Consider the following 21,972-nt stretch of genomic DNA (forward strand, 5'->3'; position numbering starts at 1 on the left):
AGCATATTCTGAAAGAACATATTCATATTACAATTTGACCTTATGATAATGGCTAAGATACCTCAAAGATCCATGGATATATTACTCTGTGTCTTTCTGTGATATAATAGTTCACAGTAACAGGTATAAATGAAAGTTCCCTCAACCACACAGGCATAGCACAATGTATCTCACTATATCTGCAATTTAAATTAGAGAGATGAAAATTAAAACTACACTGAGATTCCATCTCACTTTAGTCAAAATGGCAATTATCAAGAAAACACATAACAGTAAATGTTGGTGACGATGTGGAAAAAAAGATACACTCATATGATGCTAGTGGGACTGAAAATTGGCACATGCACTCTGAAAAGTTGTATGGAGATGCCTCAAGAAAATTGCAATGAAACCACCATTTGACTCAGTTATACCAGTCCTTGGTATATACCCAAAGGACATAAAATCAGCATACTACAGTGATGAAGCCACATCAATGTTTACAGCAGCTCATTCCACAATAGCAAAGCTATGGAATCAATCTAGGTGCCCCTCAACAGACGATTAGATAAAGAAAATGTGTTATACATAATGGAATATTACTTATCCATAAATAAGGAAGAAAATATGGCATTTGCTGGTAAATGGATGGAACAGGAGACTATCATGCTAAGTGAAATAAGCCAATCCCCAAAAATCAAAGGCCAAATATTCTCTGTGATATGTGGATGTTAACACACAATAAGGATGGGGGATTAGAAGTTCATTGGATTAGACAAAGGGGAATGAAAGGAAGGGAACTGGGATAGAAAGAGGAAAGACAACAGAATGAATTAGACCTAACTTTTCTATGTTCATATATGAATATACTACCAGTTTAACTCCACATCATGTACAACCACAAGAATGGGATCCTAAGTAGAATAAGTTATACTCCATTTATGTACAATATCTCAAAATACACTCTACCATCATGTATATCTAAAAGAACAAATAAAAAAAATATATCTGCAGCTCAATTGACCTTTATCTGGATGCAGAATTTCTTGTCAGGGAAAGTTGGGGAAGAATAAAATATAATTATTAAGTGTCTGCAATTAATATGTTTTGTTTTACACACTATTCAGAAATACATGTGAGAATGAATTTCTAAAGTATCCAATTTAAGCATTATTAGCTTCCTGATAAATACTTTTCTGCTCTGAAGAAATAAATAACCATAAGCAAATGTTAGAGCTAGATTTATTTGCTGTGCTTTCACAGTAAGCTGCTTAAAGATGACTTTGTTTTTCATTTCCCGATTTCACATTTCTCTTTTTGTATCAGGAATCCGTAAGCTGTGGCTCACTGCCCAAACCAAATTCTCTGTTCACTGTTTTAATATCTACATCACCCTTCTCTATGAGTGAGAAACATGACTCCCTTAATCATTACTAGATTTATTTATTGGCTCAATTTCCAACATGTGACCTGTTTTAGGATTGTGATGGGCCATAAGCCCCCTCTGAGGCTCCCCTCTCCTGGGCGTAGCCCCTGCCAGGCTTTCTTCCCAAGCTCTAGTGACGTCATCCTTTTTGACTGTCAGATACCACTGTCCTCTCTTATTCCTCCCACTGGTTCCAGCTTCCTCTGGACTGTCTTTATCTTTGGTTGCCTGCCTTATGTGAAGGAAGGAAGGAGGGAAGGAAGGAAGGAAGGGAGGCAGGGAGGGAGGGAGGGAGGGGGGGCAGATGGATAAAGGGAGGAAGGGAGAAAATAAAAAGGGAGGGAAGGAAGCTGGGGAGAGAGAGCAGAAGGAAATTCCCATTGGCCTGAGCTCTTTGGTGCTTACACAGCTATGACTTTAGGCCTTGGACCCATAAATGAAGATGCCAATACTGAAGAGTGGTTTCTACTCTTAGTAAAATGCAACATGATTATTGTCAGTTTCTAACTTGGCTTCATATTGAATTTGTCTTCATCCAGTTCTCAAATTTTGTCTCTGAATCTCCAATTTCACATCACCCATTTTTAGACTCGGGTATGAGATCCTTACTGGGTCAAAGCCAGAATTCCTCCATTAATTTTTACTTGGCCTCTTCATCCAGCCTTGGGCACCTGAGTTGCATAAATATAAAATTTTCAGGTCTAAATTTTAGTATCTGGAACTTAGTCTTTGAATCCAAGCATTTGGAGTTTTCAAAGACATGGAAAATTGAGTTCCTTGACCAATCGACACTAGGGTGTATATGTTGAAAGTTAAGAAAAAAAAAATGTCACGTTAAAAATTTTAGGAGTCCTGATCCAGGGAGTGAGGTTACAGTTTGGTGAAGATATGAATGGGGAGTGAAGGCATATTCATGATTTGCTGAATGAAATAATAGTAACAACTTTTAAAATAGATATGTTAGATTTAAATGCATAGAGATTTTCTGTAATCATCATGTTAGAGTAAAAGATTATGCTGTGGACTGAGATGAGTGAGAATATAAGGACCATTTCAAGGCTGACACAATCTAATTGATGATCTATTCATACTATGTATTTTTGCTTTCTTTCCTTTTGCTGTTCTCTACCAGGATTTCTGTGTTATTAAATCACATCCTATGGCAGTAATGGTTCATTATCTCATTTAATTCATTCTTCTTTTATTAAAAGAAATCCCCAATCACAAGTGTTAACAAAGAACATAGGCATTAGTAAGAGTTTACAGCTGTGCATCAGTACATGACTAACTTTTGGGCAACAGATAAATGATCAATGCTATTTCCACATTGTAAAATTATAAGAAAATTATCTTCATCTACTTCCTCTTTTCTGCACTATTTCCATGCTGAAGTGTAGAAGTGCTGGTATGTGACAGCCTCAACTTTATGTCAAAGGCAACTAACTGGGCCTATAAGGGTGTAGATCTCTAAATCCTCAGTAACCTAGTATCACTGGGTGATTTGCAGAACCCGCTCATATGCAACGTTATGTGAGCAAAAAAAATGAAATTTATACTGTTTGAGCTACTCTCTGGAGGATATAACTAGTATTACATATCTATCTTCTTTTATCCTTTTTTACATTTTCTCATGAAGTCTTGTAAGAACTCTAAATATCTAGCAAAATCTAAAATGTTGTATTCCTAACATGAAAATATGGAAGTTCTACTTCATGTATTTTCAACTCCCTTGTTTTCTTTCTTCATGCATTATCTAGTGTCTTTTATTTTCCTTTACAATGGTATATTTAAAAATATAATACTAACAAGAATAATAATGGCATTTCAAAATAATTTTTCAGAAAAAGCTTTTATTAAATATCAAATTTGTACCAGGACTGGCCTAAGTTATTTTCATAGACCTATTTTTTTCTTTGCCCAAACCCTACAAGTTAGGTGCTGCTTATAATACTATTTTAATAGCAGGAGAGGGGGGGAAACAAGGAAAAAAAGCAGGCCTAAAGTATTTCAAAAATTTGAAATTTGAACAGAGTGGTAGGCGAAATAATGAACCGTGCCCCTCAGCTCAAAAATATTCTTCCCTAAATCCTGGACCCTGTGAATATATTATGTTACAAGGAGAAGGAGCCTGTGCAGATGTATTAAGGTTACTAATCAATAGATCATACAAGAGGGAGATTTTTGTTTTTTATTTTTGTTTTTATTACTTAGGTATCCAAACAGTATAATCTGGCCAGGTAATCACATCTCTTTAAAAAAAAAAAAGAGAGAGCTTTTTGCAGCTATTGGCACAAAAGGAAATAAGACAAATGCAGCAGAAGGGAAAGTGAAGAACTGTTAATATTGAGGATTCAATGGACGGTCCCTGGAGGCAGGATACTTGGAAAGCATAAGAATATGGGCAGACTCTAGGACTAATCCTAGACCTCGCTGACAGCCAGCAAGCAAACAAACTGTTGACTCTCTAGTACACTCATTCCTATTAGTAATATAGTTTTGAGCATCATCGTGATATATAAAAAAATCAGACTACCCATTTATACACAGGAGGATTAATTCTATTTCCAAGAGATTTTGTAAATCGAAGATCTGTAGCTGTAATAAAAACTTTACAGATCAAATGCAAATAAGTTTAAAAGCACCAAACGCAGAAGTTATACATTTTTTAGTTTTTTTGGTAAATAAGCTATCATCTTTCGCAGCTTCTTCACATTTATCATTTCTATTATATTTTCAAGAAGTTTTGCTTTAATAAAACAAAAATAGGGAACATTAAATGAGAGTTTATCCAATTAAAATAAGTCTGGAGAGGAACGTAGGTAAGGTGCTCTGAGGAAAGAGCGCATTTTGTGACAGCAGGTTATTCTGTGCAGTAGCTCACTGTTTATGCATTTCCAACTCAAACGTTGATTTCTACCTAAAGATTTGGGGGGAAATTGGAATAGTACTAATGTTTAGAGTCTCTGAAATGTTGAACTTCAGTAAGTTAAGAAGCAACAAGAAAACTCAAGTTTAGTTATTGACTCCAGTCTATCAACTTGAAATGATTTACCAGAGAAAACTCAGTGATGGCACATCACTGTTCTAGAGTTTGATATAATTGCATTTCTTCAGGAGCTACTGAGACAAAAACAGAACAAAACAAAAACAAGGCTGGGGCTGTAGCTCAGTGGCAGAGCTCTTGCCTTGCAAGTGTGAGGCACTGGGTTAGATCTTCAGCACCACATAAAAATAAAGAAATAAAGATATTGTGTCCATCTACAACTAAAAAATTATATTAAAAAAGAAAAAACAAAACAAAACAAACACTAGCCCCATCCTGTTGCCTGCATATTTCCATATTCCTAGCTTTTGGAGGAACAATAGCTCTACCGAGTAGAAAGGTTGATTCCAAAGCTGACTTCAGCACAGTGAGCTAATGTAACAGATGAGAACTAGGAACTAGAAGACCAACTAATAAAGATGAACCAGAAAATATTGATCCTGACCCAAAATCATGGTGTTTAATTTAAAAGACAGCTCTTCAGAAAATCCTTTCTTCTGTTGTCAAACAAGCCTTGGAACTGTCTCTCTAATCATTCAATTAGGAAAGAGACAAAAAAAAAAAAAAAAAAAAAAAAAAAGCTTTCAAACACTAGGGCACTGGGTGTATCCAGGGCTGGATTTCTCCATTCTCTCAGGCTGCTAGTTTTAATTGTTACTGTCTGGAAAGAAGAGATACCACTTTTTCCTCCAACATTTTGCTACTTTCGTCTTCCACTCTTAAGCAAAACAGAAGTCAAAGTCCAACTAGTAGATTTTAATTTAACATGAAGGGATTCAACAGGGCTAAAGTCTTTCACCTCAAAGTCAAGTGACTTGGAGTTGCAGTTTGTTAGCTAAGTTAGTAGGCTGCTTGGAATACAAATGAAAGTGCAGATTACAGTTGATTGATTGTGCCTGAAAGCACTAAATTTAAGAGTCTTTCGTATACAAAGGCTTATATCTTGGTTTGTTTGTTTGTTTGTTTACTAGATCTCAACAGATAAATGTGTTAAGTAATATCATTGGCCCATTTGTAGGGACTAAAAAACAAAAATAAAGTTTTAGAATACTCATATATAAGGTAAAGCACAAAACTCCTTTATACTCAGTGATGTAGCAAGGGTATGTTAAGGGCAAATAAATATATTTAAATTAATTCAAGCAAATTATTACTGAGTGGGGCAAGTAATGTCAAGGGTAACAAAATTTCAAAAATTGAGCAGATGAATATTCATCATGACTATGGGGTGTGATGGTGGTGGTGGTGTTCAGGTAGGAGCTGGGAATTTTACTTCTGTCCACCTGCAGGGGTATTTGAATGCATTAGGCAAATCCCAGATTCTTCGAGGTAGGGTAAATGCAAATAGGTTGAATTGCACCAGGTCTATGAATAATTTTCGTCATAAATAATTTTGCCTTAGATGTATAGATATACCCATTGTCTAAATAAATTCATCTCCTTCTGTCACCCTGAAACAAAAGTCCATTTACCCAATGCCATTGTTCATAAAGTATAAAGACAGAGGGGATGAGGGATCCATTTTAATTGTAATTCCTATGGATATTGCTTAAATAGAAAACTTTCATGTCACAAATTTACAATTCTAGAATAAACCTCATGCAGATCTCTTGTCACATGTAACTTTGAAGTCTTGTCAGCACAGCTACCTAATTTATATGAAGCACCCTGGAGTCAGTGTCTCTTTGTAGTGTTATTTGCCAAATGACTCAAGCACTGCTTTAAAGTGTATGTGAGCCTGCTAATCAATCCCTGTGCCCTTACAGAGCATGCTATGCTATGCACAATTTTCTCCTCTATGCATGTGAAATTTTAAATTATATTTACCTTTGATATCTTTATTTTCCTTTATATTAGAAGTATTGCAGGCAGAAATAAAGCCACTGTATGATTAATATGTGGTATTCTGATAAAAGCAAGCCAGGATTCAGAGGGCATTTGAGTGTGCATGTGTATATTTGTGTCTGTGTTTCTGAGGGCATACAGGTTCTTTGAAATCAGAAATGGGATTGGATTTTGGAAGGACTACTAATACACTCTCATCTAGCATTTATTTAGTAAGTACATGGAACTCTTGTATCATCAGGTTAAATGTCAGGGCTCTTTGTGGAGATGCTCTCACAGTTCTTGGATCCGTCTTTTCTTTTTTTTTCTCTCTCTCTTTCTCTTTCTTTCTTTCTTTCTTTCTTTCTTTCTTTCTTTCTTTCTTTCTTTCTTTCTTTCTTTCTTTCTTTCTTTCCCTCCTCCTCTTTCTCCTCCTCCTCCTCCTCCTCCTTCTTCTTTTGTGCCAGAGGGTTCTTAAAAAACTGAGCATCCTAACCTTTTTTATTTTTTATTTGGAGACAAGTTCTCACCAAGTTGCTTAGTGCCTCACCAAGTTGCTGAGGTTGGCTTTGAACCTATGATCCTCTTGTCTCAGCCTCCCAAACTGCTGGGATTATAGGCGTGCACCACTGCACCCAGCAATCCTTGGTGTTTCAATGTGTTATGCTTCCACCCCTTTCAAAACACCCTCCTTGACTCCTGCAAATATGACTCCAAATTATATTATTTTATTATTAGGATCTTCTAAAATAAGCTGGTACAGTCCTCTATTGTAAAACTGATTAAGGTGTCTGAGAAACTGTAAAACACATGAAAAGGATTATGAAAGATTATAAAAAGGACAGCCTTGTGTGTATGTTTGAGACAGAGAAATAAATGGAAAACTGAAGCTAGAGTGAGATACTTATTCATCCATGTGTCCAGGTTTACATACATACATCACATTCCACTCTCACGCACATATTCATACACACAAAGCAGGGTCAGAGTTGGGAGAGAGCGAGAGTAAGAAGGAATGGATGACTGTCCTATGATAGAAAAACCTAAGCATGTTCTTCCTGGATTTTGTGCAATTGATGGTACACTGCAGCCAGGCTATCAAGAAAAAGAGGAAAGCAAGTGAATGTCTACCTATCTCAAAGAAAAAAAAAATTAAAGAGCCCATGAAATGATCTAATGTGTAATTTTGTCAAGACAGCATTTTACTTGGAACCACTATGAGACAAGTCAAAGTCATACAAAAATCAGAGGATTTTAAAATTCCATGAGATCATAAAAGCTATCAAGAATTCTAGAACCTTCCCTCACTTATGAATGCAAAATGCCTACTTGGAATGTCTGAATATGGATGAAAGGGGTTTTATATAAGTGTATAAAATCCTCAAATCTGTCTCAGGATTGCGTAGGCACTACCAAGACTCAAACATTGGTAAATGTTGAAATCATATTTGCCCAACTCCCTGTGGGTGTGTCTCTTCTGAGGCTCCCCACCTACTCACCAACCAGCAACGCGTGTTTTGACAGTTCTAAGGCTGGTGTCCCTTCTGAGTTGTCTGTACCCCATGCTGAAACCAAAATCCTCATACATCTTTGGGTCCCTGTCTCCCAACTCAGGACTCAAGAGGAGTAATGTGTACCCTAAGTAGGTGCCTCTTCTCCTCACCTGCTAGGGTCCTAAAATATACAGGGTGATAATACCAGTGGGCAGTCACAGTGACCACCCCAACACCCACCCAGCAGTGCAGGGTCCAGTCCCTCAGCAGGATATGCTCACAAGAGAAGAATTTCAAGTGGGACACTAGTCGTGAGAGTATTTGGGGTATATGATCCACTTCAGGGGATGCTCAGTGAGGATCTCCGGTCAACAATCCCTGTTGCATTTTATCATTATCTAAAAATACATCTTAATAGCAACACAGCCACATGTTGGGAAAGTTAATCAAATTAATATTATCTTTGTTAACAACAACAACAACAACAACAAAAAGCTAACACAACCACTGTGATTTACTAAGAATGGTCAAAAGACACACAGGTACACGCAGGTACATGGTCATGTGCAATTTGAACACCACAGTTATCACAAGTTCAATCATTTAGGTGAAGTAAAATCAGAGGCCTGAGGAGTTCATTTAAAATATGGAGTAGAGAAGGCAGGATTTAATCCAGAGAGCATGAGAGCAGAGATGTGTTCTTCATTTCTCATGCTAACTATTCCCACATGGTCCCTGGACTCAGCTTGACCTAAAAAGTAAGGCAGATATGCCATGTAATCTGATTTAGATTGGGAAACACTAAGCCAAATTGTTTTTTCTTTTTCCGTTTTTTTTTTTAATATTTCGATCTCTTTGGGTACTTTTAAAAGATTAAAAATATTGCATCAAAATACTATTTGTGTCATGGTTTCCCATCAAATAATTTCAAAGAGATTGTGTTCAAAATTGTCTTGAGCAAATTCTTCTCCACTTCAAGTCTCACTTCTCTATTTTTGTTTGTGTAAATTTCATTGCTGACTATTGTGACCCTAATATTATAATAATGACTTAAATACTTCTAAACAATGTATGTATAGTACTATTTATTCATTTACATAACACTGAGGCAAATTATTAACCCTAGAGAACAAAAATTTATTCATATTATAACCTTTTCCTCCTCTAAAATTAAAAGGCTGATATTTACTTTTTACATATATTTCAGTTTAAATAATAATATCTCTAAGTGTGATTTTTCCACCTTTGATCACCTTTTGCTCAGCCTCTACACCTCATCTTTTCTTATACCACCCACATCCATTTTCCTCCCTCTACCTGACAGTTGCAGCTTTACTTGTTTTTGTCTGATTAAGGCTGTTAACAGTAACCTCCTATTCTCCAAACACATGTCTTCTGCTTATAGACTGTTTGAAAATAAAATGCTGTGAAATCACGATGTTTGGTGATCATTTTAGGCATGGGAATCATACATGTTACACAGTAGCTCTTGGGCATTTGCATAGTCTTTGAATAAGTTACATTTGTTCCAAGACCTCCATCTACAGTACCTGTAACTTTCAGCTTTTCAGCCCCAATGGTAATCTCATCTTCATCTGCAGAAAACAGCACCCTGCCATCTTCACTGGCTCTCACTTCAAATCTTTTACACTGAGCTTCCACAGCATCCGCTCCTATAGTCAGAGGAAAGGTTTAAAAATGAAACTGGCATACAGGAAACCATTAACATTTAATTTTGTAGAAAAAGAAAGAGATACATATAGCATTTTGTTTGTTCCTTTGGAATGTATGTTTACATCTGAATTAGTACTTTTAGATTTTTACCCTTTACAAGAGTCTGTCTAATTGGGAGAATACTGCTGGGCTAGGTTGATTGGGTATATAGAGGATCTCCTATTGTTTGACATTATCTTAATAAGGTCTGTGAGGTTAGCCACTTAAAGACACCCTATATCCACAAGAAGAGGGAATGTCTTGCAGGCTGAAGACTTGCTTTACCCCTGATACCTCCGGGATGCTCCATGAACACTTGGAAAGCAAATGACTCTCCTGTTTTCCCTCTACAATGGGGACAGCAATACCCATATTGTTACATAATAGCATGCTTCTCAGGCATCATTCAATTGTGAATCTTGAGTCATTTTTCATTTTATAGATTTTACTGTTTATTTTTCATATCCTTTAATAGTATTGAATTTGAATCCATTTTATAGACAATCTTGCAGTCACTTTACTTTCCCTAGTGTATCTTCTAATCAATAATTTTCATCACTTATTGAAATATAGTATAGGATTAAGCATATGTAATTACAAAATGAAATTAGAATTCTATTTCCAAATTATTAGCTAATTTTCCTAATCAGTCTACTCACAAACCACAAAGCCAAGCTCTCATAATTGGGAAATGTGATAATTTAAGAATTAGGAGGGATGGAGCAAGAAGATATAACTAGGCCTTAAAGATGAACACTGACTGAGGAAGAAGGAATTTGAAATACTGGACATGGCTCAGTAATTGATATTTCCACAACATCAATTTCTTTGTTTTGGCATAGCACATATGGCATATGGATCTTTATCTTTAGATAAGTGTATAAAATCCTCAAATCTGTCTCAGAAACTGAATTAGTACTTTTATCTTCTCTTCTGCTAAGATTTTTAGCATCTCTCCCTTGTCTGTATCAGAGGACTTCTCTGACGTAACCCAGCCCAGTCAGGGACAGTCACATCACACTGTGGGCATACTTCTTTTTACTCATCTTTATATACTATCCTGACTTATGACACACACACACATCTCCAAGAATGTGAAACACGAGTCATCTTTGTCTTTCAAAATATCCTAAAACTTAGAATTGTGTCTGATGTCAAGTGGAGATAAGAAATGAATGTTAGGTAATCCCAGCAGCTCAGGAAGCTGAGATAGGAGGATCACAAGTTCAAAGCCAGCCTCAGCAACAGTGAGGTGCTGAGCAACTCAGTGAGAACCTGTCTCTACATTAAAAAATATAAAAATGGACTTGAGATGTGCCTTGGTGGTCAAGTGCTCCTGAGTTCAATCTGCAGTATCAAAAAAAAAAAAAAAAAGAAGGAAATTAATGTTAGTAGGTGAATAAAGACTAGATTCAAACTTTCCCTTTCTTCAGTCCCCAGCCCAGCTGAGTACTACACCTATTGTAGCCCATGGCAGTAGGAAATTATACCTTCCTACTTCCATAAACAAGAGGAAACTTAATTTGGAATCCTGATAATGAGGAAGATAATTTCTCTGATAATAAATGTACATTTTTTTCTTATATTCTAATATTATTGGAAAATTTTAAAAAGATTCAAATGGGGCTATGTTAAGTAAGATAGAACTAGTGTCTTCTTGGGATATCAAGTTCTAAAGAATATGAATTATAATGTTAAAATATTTTTTTTAATTTTTAAATAAAGACTTTCCTTGTAAATTTTAATAATGATGTTGAGAAAATCATCATAGGCCTTTTATCATTTGTCATTGCATTTGATTTTCATGTGTGTGTGTGTGTGTGTGCGCGCGCGTGCATGCAGGCATGTGTGCTGAGAATTGAAGTCAGGGCCTCACATATGCTAGGCAAGCACTCTACCACTGAACTACTTCCCCAGCCTGTAAGTTTGTGAATATTATCTCAAAAGTTTGTATATACATACATATATTATACACACACACATACATACACAAACACACACACACACATATACAAGTATATTTTTTACACTAATGAGGATTGAACCCAGGAATGCTATACTACTGTATTGCAACATCAGTCCTATTTTTGTTTTGTTTTTGGTGATAGGGTCTTGCTAAGCTGCTGAGGATGAGGATGACTTAGAGCTTGAGATCCTTCTGCCTCAGCCTCCTGAGTGACTGAGATTACAGGTGTGCACCAATGCACCCAGCAAACTTGTATTCATGTAAGTGTTTTCTTCTAATCCTAGCCTAACTTTCCTATATGGGACTTTAGTCTTTGAACCATAGTAACTCAGCTGACAGATGTTCAAATGCTATGCTTGAGGACAATGGATTGATGGTTGTGAATTTTTGCAACCTTTGAAGTCTCTATTTAAATCTATCTTCAAGTGACTTAGACATACACAAAACCTAAAATTCTGAAAGATACCATAGATACTTTACAAATGAAAATTTAACATTGACACTACATTGCTTCCTTCAAATACACTCAACTGCTGAGCTTAATTGATTCACAAAATATAGTTAACTTTAATGGCATGGAAGTGTATTAGACCACTTAACATACTTGTACACATGTATATTATATGTGTGTGACATACATACACACATAGAGACAGACATTATATATGTATATACTTATTAGCAGGACTTTTCTTGATGTAATACTTAATGTCTTTAAATAGAAGATAATTTATTAACATAAAATGCTAGATTATGTGTCACATAAACTATTTACAATAAACTATTAGAAATATAAGTGGAGTAGTATCTGGATATGGCAAAACAAGTTGAGATTTTCATTCATTAAATTTAAATGAGCAAAGGCAAATAAGCAAACTGGAAAACATTTATGCACCCAGAATAGATGAGATGCATCTAAGCCATCAATTAATGCATACAGAATCAGCCAATGGAGAAATGGATATAAAAAATTAATACTTTGGACTTCACTTTATTCATTATATTAGCATAATTACAGAAGGCAAAATTGTAAGCAATTAGCAATGCATTGATAGTAAATAAGTATTTTAAATTGGAACATCATTGTGTAATATTGCATTTACAGACAGTGCTTTTCCTTTCTGCAAATGGAAAACACTAAAATATGTACTGGGGGATAGTCAATTGTTGGGAATATTTATGCTCAAAATTAATATATTAGAATTTAAGAAACTGAATTTATTATATTCTAACATGCTTTGGGCTGTCTATTTTTACATTCCTAGTGTCACATATTCTCTGGGCTGTCATTGCAAGATGTTCTCAGGAGCAGTAATGCACAGTACTATCTAAATCAATGATGTTTCTGGCGTAGCAGAAAAAGCAATGTGCTCGGATGACTCTGGGTAAGAAGCTAGGATTCCTTAGCCTGTGGATCATGGGAGATGGGATTATCAAGGCAATACTGTATATTCTCAGTCATTTTAAGAATTTAACTTGCTAACTAAAGTACCAAGATTAAATGCTTTCTTAGAAAAATCTCCAAGGAACTTTATATTAACCACTTCAAAATCATATGAAGGGAAGTCAGTGTTAGAATTTAGAAGGAGAATTGGCTGGCAGTTGAGAGAAAAAAAATGCAAGCAAAATAGTTTCCTTAAAAGTATTGAAATATTAGATGAATATTCAAATACCTTTAGTACTTTTAACGTTCTGTACACTTTTTTTTAAAAAAAGCAAGAAAAACAAGAACAACGACAAAGCTCAATTCTTGTTTTCTTGGAGATGTCTTCTTTGTCTTTTTAGAATATAACTTTGGTTGACAAAGAGAAAGTCTCCAACAACTAAATACTGTCTCTGCATTTTTTACATTAAGTTAGTTGAATACTTGAGCTAGAATTTTTTCTTCAATGAATATACCCAAAGAGCTAGAGCAATATGTTTTCTCTAGGTAATATTTAGTACTGGTTCAAAGAAATCAAAGCAAAGATCACAATGATTTTACTTGCTTGTCTTTGGTGTGTCTTCTTCAAGTATCCTAAGATGGGTTCTTTCTTCCATTATCACTCTGCACTCTAATTTTATAGGCATGTCAATATATCCATGTCTTAAGAGTATTAAGAGATTAGAAATCTTAGAAAAACAAGAGTAAAATTCAAAGTACCCTGTTCATGGATAGGCAGAACTAACATCATCAAAATGGCGATATTACCCAAAGTTCTCTACAGGTTTAATGCGATGCCAATCAAAATCCCAACGGCATTTCTGGTAGAAATAGATAAAGCAATCATGAAATTCATATGGAAAAACAAAAGACCCAGAATAGCAAAAGCAATTCTAAGCAGGAAGTGTAAATCTGGAGGTATAGCGATACCAGAGTTCAAACTGTACTACAAAGCAATAGTAACAAAAACAGCATGGTACTGGTACCAAAATAGACAGGTGGACCAATGGTACAGAATAGAGGACACAGAGACTAATCCACAAAGTTACAACTATCTTATATTTGATAAAGGGGCTAAAAACATGCAATGGAGGAAGGATAGCATCTTCAACAAATGGTGCTGGGAAAATTGGAAATCCATATGCAACAAAATGAAACTGAATCTATTTCTCTCACCATGCACAAAAGTTAACTCAAAATGGATCAAAGAGCTAGATATCAAATCAGAGACACTGCGTCTGATAGAAGAAAAAGTTGGCTACGATCTACATATTGTGGGGTCGGGCTCCAAATTCCTTAATAGGGCGCCCATAGCCCAAGAGTTAATAACAAGAATAAACAAATGGGACTTACTTAAACTAAAAAGTTTTTTCTCAGCAAGAGAAACAATAAAAGAGGTAAATAGAGAGCCTACATCCTGGGAACAAATTTTTACCCCTCACACCTCAGATAGAGCCCTAATATCCAGAATATACAAAGAACTCAAAAAATTAAACAATAAGATAACAAATAACCCAATCAACAAATGAGCCAAGGACCTGAACAGACACTTCTCAGAGGAGGACATACAATCAATCAACAAGTACATGAAAAAATGCTCACCATCTCTAGCAGTTAGGGAAATGCAAATCAAAACCACCCTAAGATACCATCTTACTCCTCTAAGATTGGCAGCCATTATGAAGTCAAACAACAATAAGTGTTGGCGAGTATGTGGGGAAAAAGGTACACTTGTACACTGCTGGTGGGACTGCAAATTGGTGAGGCCAATTTGGAAAGCAGTATGGAGATTCCTGGGAAAGCTGGGAATGGATCTACCATTTGACCCAGCTATCGCACTTCTCGGACTATTCCCTGAGGACCTTAAAAGAGCGCACTATAGGGATACGGCCACATCAATGATTATGGCAACACAATTCACAATAGCTAGACTGTGGAACCAACCTAGATGCCCTTCAATAGATGAATCGATAAAAAAAAAATGTGGCATCTATACACAATGGAGTATTATGCAGCACTAAGAAATGACAAAATCATAGAATTTGCAGGGAAATGGATGACATTAGAGCAGATTATGCTAAGCGAGGCTAGCCAAGCCCTAAAAAACAAATGCCAAATGTCTTCTTTGATATAAAGAGAGCAACTAAGAACAGAACAGGAAGGAAGAGCATGAGGAAAAGACTAACAGTAAACAAAGACGAATGGGGGGAGAGAAAGGGAGAGAGAAGGGAAAGCATATGGAAATGGTAGGAGACCTTCAAGGATACACAAAATTATAAGAGGTTGTGAGGGGCAAGGGGGAGGGGGAAAAAAGGGGGAGAGAATTGAACAACAGCAGAGGAGGTAGAGAGGGAAGATGGGAGGGGAGGGGAGGGGAGGAGGGATAGTAGGGGATAGGAATGGTAGCAGAATACAACAGTCACTAATATGCCATTATGTGAAAATGTGAGTGTGTAACAGATATGATTCTGCAATCCATAATTGGGGTAAAAATGGGAGTTCAAAACCTAATTGAGTCAAATGTATGAAAGATGATATATCATGAGCTCTGTAATGTTTTGAACAATCAATAAAAAAAAATTCTCTGTTCAGAAATTCCTGATTTAGAATTACCACGATGGACCCAAAATAAAATAAATAAATAAATAAATGAACAAACAAAATAAACATTTGTCATGTAAATATACATTTTACTTATTTAATTTTTTGGTACTAGGGATTGAATTTTAGGGTGCTCAAGCACTGATCAACATCCCTAGTCCTTTTAATTTTTTTAAATTTTAATTTTTTAATTTTGTGACAGGGTCTCACTAGGTTGCTTACAGCTTCACTTAGATTCTGAGGCTGGCTTTGAACATTTAGTTCTCTTGACTCAGTCTTCTGAGTCACTGGATTACAGAAGTGAGCCATCAAGCTTGGCTTCTTGGCTTTTATTTTCTTCTATACTGTGTGTGCTATTGAAATTGCACACTGGAAGGTAGTCTTTGCATGTCCTAGGGGCAGGGTCAGAGTAAGGGGAAGCAACACTCAGCCAGGCTGGCGGGCTGCTTTACCACCTGGCACTGGAATCCTGGGCATTTGCAATCCTCAGAGGATCTTCCAGGCATAAGCCAGCCCCCTCCTCCCTGGAGGGACTGTCCTCCCTTTTGGAATGGAGAAGTCATTCCTCCTCCAACATCTAAGGCAGCTGTATGTTCTCTCAAGTTCAACATATTTTACATTCATCCTCCTACCTCTCTCCCTGCAGTTCCCCATCAACCACAGTGTCTACTAGAATTGATCTTTTACACAGAGATTCCTCAATAAAATCTGTTGTATACTGAAGGATTCTACTGTTCTTCACCATTTGTACATGTGGATGTTATCTCCCCCTTACCCATATCACTTCTCCTGCTCTCCATCTTCTTTTAAAATATATTAAAATAATTATATATAGAAAAGTATGTAAATATGTTATCTAACATCTAGAAAAAAAATAGCTATTGTTATAACATAGGTGAGATACTCGGGGCTACCTTTCCTCAATCATGTGTTCCTCCAGTCTTAGTGGGTTCCAGCAGAGTCAACAGTACCATGACTTAAGTTTGATCACTCCCATTTTACAACTTTATTATTTATGAATGTATTCTTCAAAATGTTGTCTTTGTTGCAAGACAGACACCAAACACACAGTCATATGTAAATATTCTCTATATTGCTGTTTTTTTTCTTTCACAATATAGAAGATCAGGTCCAGGGCTTCACACATGCTAGGCAATCACTCCATCACTGAGTTGCAAATACAAAGCCTCAGCCTTTGTATCTTTCAGGGGCTAGTTTTATTCACAGAGTATTAGGTCTGGTCTAATTCTAGCATATGGATATATGACAGTTAGTGATCTACTTTTTCATTGATAATCATTTAGCTTGTTTCTAGGATTTTAGAATCAGTAACAATGATGCTGTAAATATTTTGTACAAGTCTCCTTCTGTACTTGGGCAAGTTTTCTTTTTGGGTGGGCAAAGAGTTTTCTAGGGCTTATACTTAGGTGTGGAACTGCTGCAGAGTATGTACCTGTACTTCAAGTTTATGGAATAATAACATATTGATTTCCAAACGTGTAGTATGGATTTATGTTCTTAACAAGAGAGTATGAGTATTCCAATAGCTTTGTACCATTACAAACCTTATATTATCAGACCATAATTTTTACCAAGTTGATGTGCAAAATGTATGCTTATATTGCTGTAATTTATAAATATTCATTAATTATTGTTGGGGTAAATACTAGGTTTTGTTTATTAGCATTTCCTTTTTCTCTAAAATTCCTGCTGTGCCTTTTATCACATTCTACCTAATTTTGAATTTGTTGATAAGTCTTTACATGTAAAAATGATCATACTCCTTTTCAGATAAATTTGTTAGGAATAGCTTAGTCCTATTTTTGGATTCCTTTATATCATCTTGATTTATAAATTTTTGGTTAACAAAAATGTTATAGTTTGGATATGAGGTGTCCCCTTAAAGCTCCTCTATTAATTCAAGAATATCTAGAGGTGAAATGATTAGATTATGAGAGCTGTTACCTAATTGGTCCTTCCTAGATTAAATGGTCTGAATGGGTGGCAACTGGGCTGATAGGGCATGGCTGAAGAGGTGGGTTGCTGGGGCTTGTCAAGGAAGGATTCATCTTCTCTGAAGTCCCTAACCCTTTCTCTCTCTGCTGCCTGGCTGTGAGGAACAGGGAAGCACTCCTCTACCATAACCTCTGCCCAGAGCAATGGAGTCAGCCTACCATGGATTGCGCCTCTGAAACTGTGAACCAAAGCAAAATCTTCCTTCTCTAAATTGTTTTCGTTGAGTTCTTTTGTTTCCTTGAGAAAAAGCTAACACTTTTTTGTTTTTATGTGATTAAACAGGACCTGAAACATGATAGGAGATCATTTTCCTAGTCACATCCTCAGCCTTTAAAAGTCTTCCTTTTTGATGTAGTAACATTCATTCCTAGTATATTTTGTTTATAAAATTCTTAAATACACATCTTCATTTTTTTCTGAAAGTTTTTCACAATTTGATCTTGCTAATGATATTTTCTATTAAATATTTTCCATTAAATATGTTATTGGATCCTTTAGCTTATGTATCAATACAAAGAAAAGCAACGGATAGCAATTGAAAAGGCAGATTCTTTTTTTCACATAGGAAATACAAGGAAATCTACAATGAAAGTATCTTATTTTTTTACATAGAAAATACAAGGCTGTATATGAAATATTAAAATTAATAATTATTCTGAACGATATTTATTTTTGTAGAAAAATTTAAAATGGCTCACACAGTGTCATTAGTGTTTAAAGATTTTTAGATTCTCTCTCTCTCTCTCTATATATATATATATACATGTGTGTGTGTGTGTGTGTGTGTGTGTGTGTGTGTGTTTAGTTGTTGATTGACCTTTATTTTATTTACTTATATGTGGTGCTGAGAATAGAATCCAGTTCCTCACACATGCTAGGCAAGCATTCTACCGCTGAGATACAACCAGGCACCATCTGTATTTCCTTTTAAGCCATAATTTTAAGGTAATATTTTCCTAGAAAATACTCATTTGAAATAATTTCAAATTTCTTGTCATAAAGTATTTTTGTAAAACATTTTATGTGGTAGGATGTGCACAGGTTTATGTATATAGTTTGGTAATTTTTGACAAATAAATACACCTATGTGGCCTGTATATGTTTCCTTGGGTTGCCAGAAGAAACTACCCAGACAGTGATAACTTTCTTCAAGTACTATATTTTACCACATGATCATCGCCACTACATAATCAGTACACCCTGAGTTTTCAATACAAAAATTGGTTTACAGCTTCCCATTGCTTAATTTTTGCATGGTACAATGCTATTCCTCCTCCTGCTTAAAAGATAAACAGAGCACCACTGGCTTATGAATGCACATTTGTCTTCTCATGCACTCTGAGCTGTGAACCTGGGATTATCAGATCACTCACATTGTCACTCTTATCTCCAAAAGCTGACTTGGGCAGTTGGTTTATCACCCTGTAGTACTAATGGTAAATGCATCTTATATAATTGTGGTCAAATAAGGAAACCAATGATAGCAGAGCAAAATCTTCAGACACAGAAAACTAAATTATCTCAGTCCATACTTCACAATGCTGCAGTAAATTTTCTCAAGTGTAATAGTTTGACCATACTGCATAAATAAATGATCAAGAGCAACTATTGTTTTTTTTTCTTTTTTCCCCAGACCAGAAAAATGTGTGTTAAACTGTCATGAAGAAATGTTGTGAGTTGATTTGGACTATTCTATTTTAATATGAATTCATGAGTATACCATACATACATCCTAACCTTGCATAAAGACAGTTTAGTAATAAGTGATTTTTAAGTGATAATAGCACAATTTTCTTAATAGAAAAAAATAAAACCCTCACGTAATGATCACATCTCACTTTTTTGTAAAACTCTTTGGCATAATCTGTGAACATTATGTGATGAAATATGGTAGTTTTTTCACAGGCACACATGGGGCTGAGTCCATCTTCCTCTAGCAATAGTCCAGTTCTGAAAAGGGTATTATCCTCTTTGACCAAAGCAATTAGAAAACGTGGATCAAATACTCTCCTGAGTTTTGCTTTAAGTCCTGAAAAACAATCACTGTCTTCAGATGACAGGCACTGAGCATGATACAGACTTGAAGCTTTAAAAGTTAGCTTCACTCCCTTGTGGAAACAGCTTGCCTGAGGATTCGGCTAATTAGTGGAAAGAAAGAGCAAGAAGAGAAGGAGCTGCAGGAAAAGGTGCCCCTGAGGATGTTTTTACACCCAGATCCACCAGACAACCCTGGCCAGATTGAGCCCATGCAATTGCATGAACCAGTAAATTCCCCTTCCCCCTTCTTGACTTGCTCATAAATTTTGATTTTTTTTTAAATTGCAATCATTTTTCTCACTTTTTGTCTTTGAAGTTTTATGCATCATTCTTTTTGTCTTTCTCATGTTCATCTTTGTTAAATAAATAACATTTCTAAAAATCTTCCACTTTCAACAATCATTTCACATCCCTTACCCCCACCAAAATGCATTAATGTTTAAATACAATTAAGTACAAAATCTAGGATTTACTGAAATTAAGCTGTGTGAAGAGGCACTAAATATCCAGAGACAAATTATTTTATGGCCTTTATATTAGGCAAACTAAGCTTCTATTTTATCTTATTCCTAACCTCAGTGGCAAAAATAATTACTTTTACTAGAATTTTAATAGTATTTTACAGTTCTTTTAGAGTACTTTGTGTGAGTCCTAAAATAATTAGAAGCATAATAATAATGACAAGGATTATAATGCCCATATGACCAAATGACCAGCCATTTCATAAATTACTATGGTATTTTTTTCTTGGGTCTTGACTACATGGATTTTGAGATGATAATGTAAAAATACAGCCTCTGATATTGGCTATGTTTTATAAAGGATGTGAATTCAGACAATTTTGACCTTTTACTTGTTTATGGAAACCAACTGAAGAACACATATGCAAAATATTCTGGTTTTTTATGCATTAGAAAAACCTAAAATTACAGCATTACAAAACTCTCTTTGGCACAAAGTCAGCTGGTGAGTTAGTTTTCTTGTTTTTTACATTTATCATCATCCAAGTTGGTCATTACCCTTTCAAAAAAGGCAAAAAAATAGAAGCAAAAGGTGGCACGTCTTATGCAGAATAGATACTATCATATCAGAGTAGAAGAATAGAATCAATGAATACTTAACTAATGAAAGGAGCTAGCTTACAACCACAATTTGGTCAGTGCTTTTGCAAAAGTAAAAGAAGAAAAAGCTCCCTACTTTTGGTTTGGGTCTGTGGCTCAGTGGTAGAGCACTTGCCTAGCATGTGTAAGACACTGGGTTTGATACTCAGCACCAGGTAAAAATAAATAAAATAAAGGTATCGTGTCCACCTACAACAACAACAAAAAAAAAAAAAAGAAAAAGAAAAAACCTTTCTATTTTCTTCTGGTAACATCTTATTCCCTCATTTCTTTTCATATACATTGATAATGTTTAAAATGACACTGTATAATTTGTGGAAGTTGGATGAGCTGAGGATGGGTGTTTCCAAGCTTCTTCTTGAGAACGTCCAATAAAACATTTTTTCACTGAAGCTTGTTCATTTTATTTCTTTGTTTCATAAGGAGGAAGAACTACTGTCCACTTAATTTTTTCTGTCCTTCTCATTTATCAGCTTGCCCTAGAATGCTGCTTTATTTTGACACACCCATAAGGATAGTTTTACATAAGTTTTTCATGCATTTTTTTCTTTACTAACATGACTTTTCTGATTTTTTATTCCAAATAATCATTTTAAGAATATCTACTTTGCACTTCAAACACTATCACAAAAAGTTTGCAGTTTGCTAATTTATTTAATGCACATTTACCTAAATATTATGCAATATGATTTTGTAGTTGTAATATTATAATTTGAAAATATATTCAACTAATAGTGCAATTTCATGGTAACCACTGAGTATAAGCTCCTGGCCTAATTAAAAAAATCATTTTTCTCTATTTTTTTTAAAACATCTACTTTGATAATCTATCACCTAAATGTTATACTGAAATTCATTTTAACGATGCATATATTTTCTTTTTCTAATATAAAACAATTTATAAAGAAACCATTACTGATAGAGAATTGTCTTCTTGAAAATGTTACCAAAGAGTTGTTATATTTCCTATAAAAATTCTTGAATAATTATACTACTATTTATACTTTTTAATAAGGATACTTGAGGTGTGTTTATTATCATTTAGATTTTACATCAAAACTTATATGTTACCTTTTGAGAATAGTAAACTTCATTGTCTCTGAAATTCATTTAGTGTGAACATGCTTTTAGTGTTTAATTAAGTGAATTAAGTATTAAAAAGAATAAACTTCAAAGTATGCAATTTATGAAATCATAAAAAAGTGGGATAATGTCATACAAATCATAATACACCGTGATACTGTTAGGCAAATGCACAGTATTGGGCTGGGGATGTGGCTCAAGTGGTAGCGCGCTTGCCTGGCATGCGTGCGGCCCGGGTTCCATCAGC

General features: G+C 35.3%; 1 protein-coding gene across 2 annotated transcripts in view; it reads right to left on the reverse strand.

Annotated features, from left to right (window-relative positions):
- SGCZ (sarcoglycan zeta) overlaps positions 1 to 21,972 on the reverse strand; it is a gene marked incomplete at both ends in the record, with an annotated part of 453,998 nt that overhangs the window by 42,190 nt on the left and 389,836 nt on the right. Inside the window, one exon of one of the 2 annotated variants that reach the window (XM_081269703.1) lies at positions 9,316 to 9,438. The exons of the other annotated variant lie outside the window; for it this stretch is intronic. Coding sequence (XP_081125829.1) covers positions 9,316 to 9,438 — 123 coding nt within the window. The remainder of the gene's footprint in view (positions 1 to 9,315; positions 9,439 to 21,972) is intronic. 2 annotated transcript variants of the gene reach the window in all.

The sequence above is a fragment of the Spermophilus citellus genome (assembly GCF_964194105.1).
Source record: "Spermophilus citellus genome assembly, chromosome: 16".
NCBI lineage: Eukaryota > Metazoa > Chordata > Mammalia > Rodentia > Sciuridae > Spermophilus > Spermophilus citellus.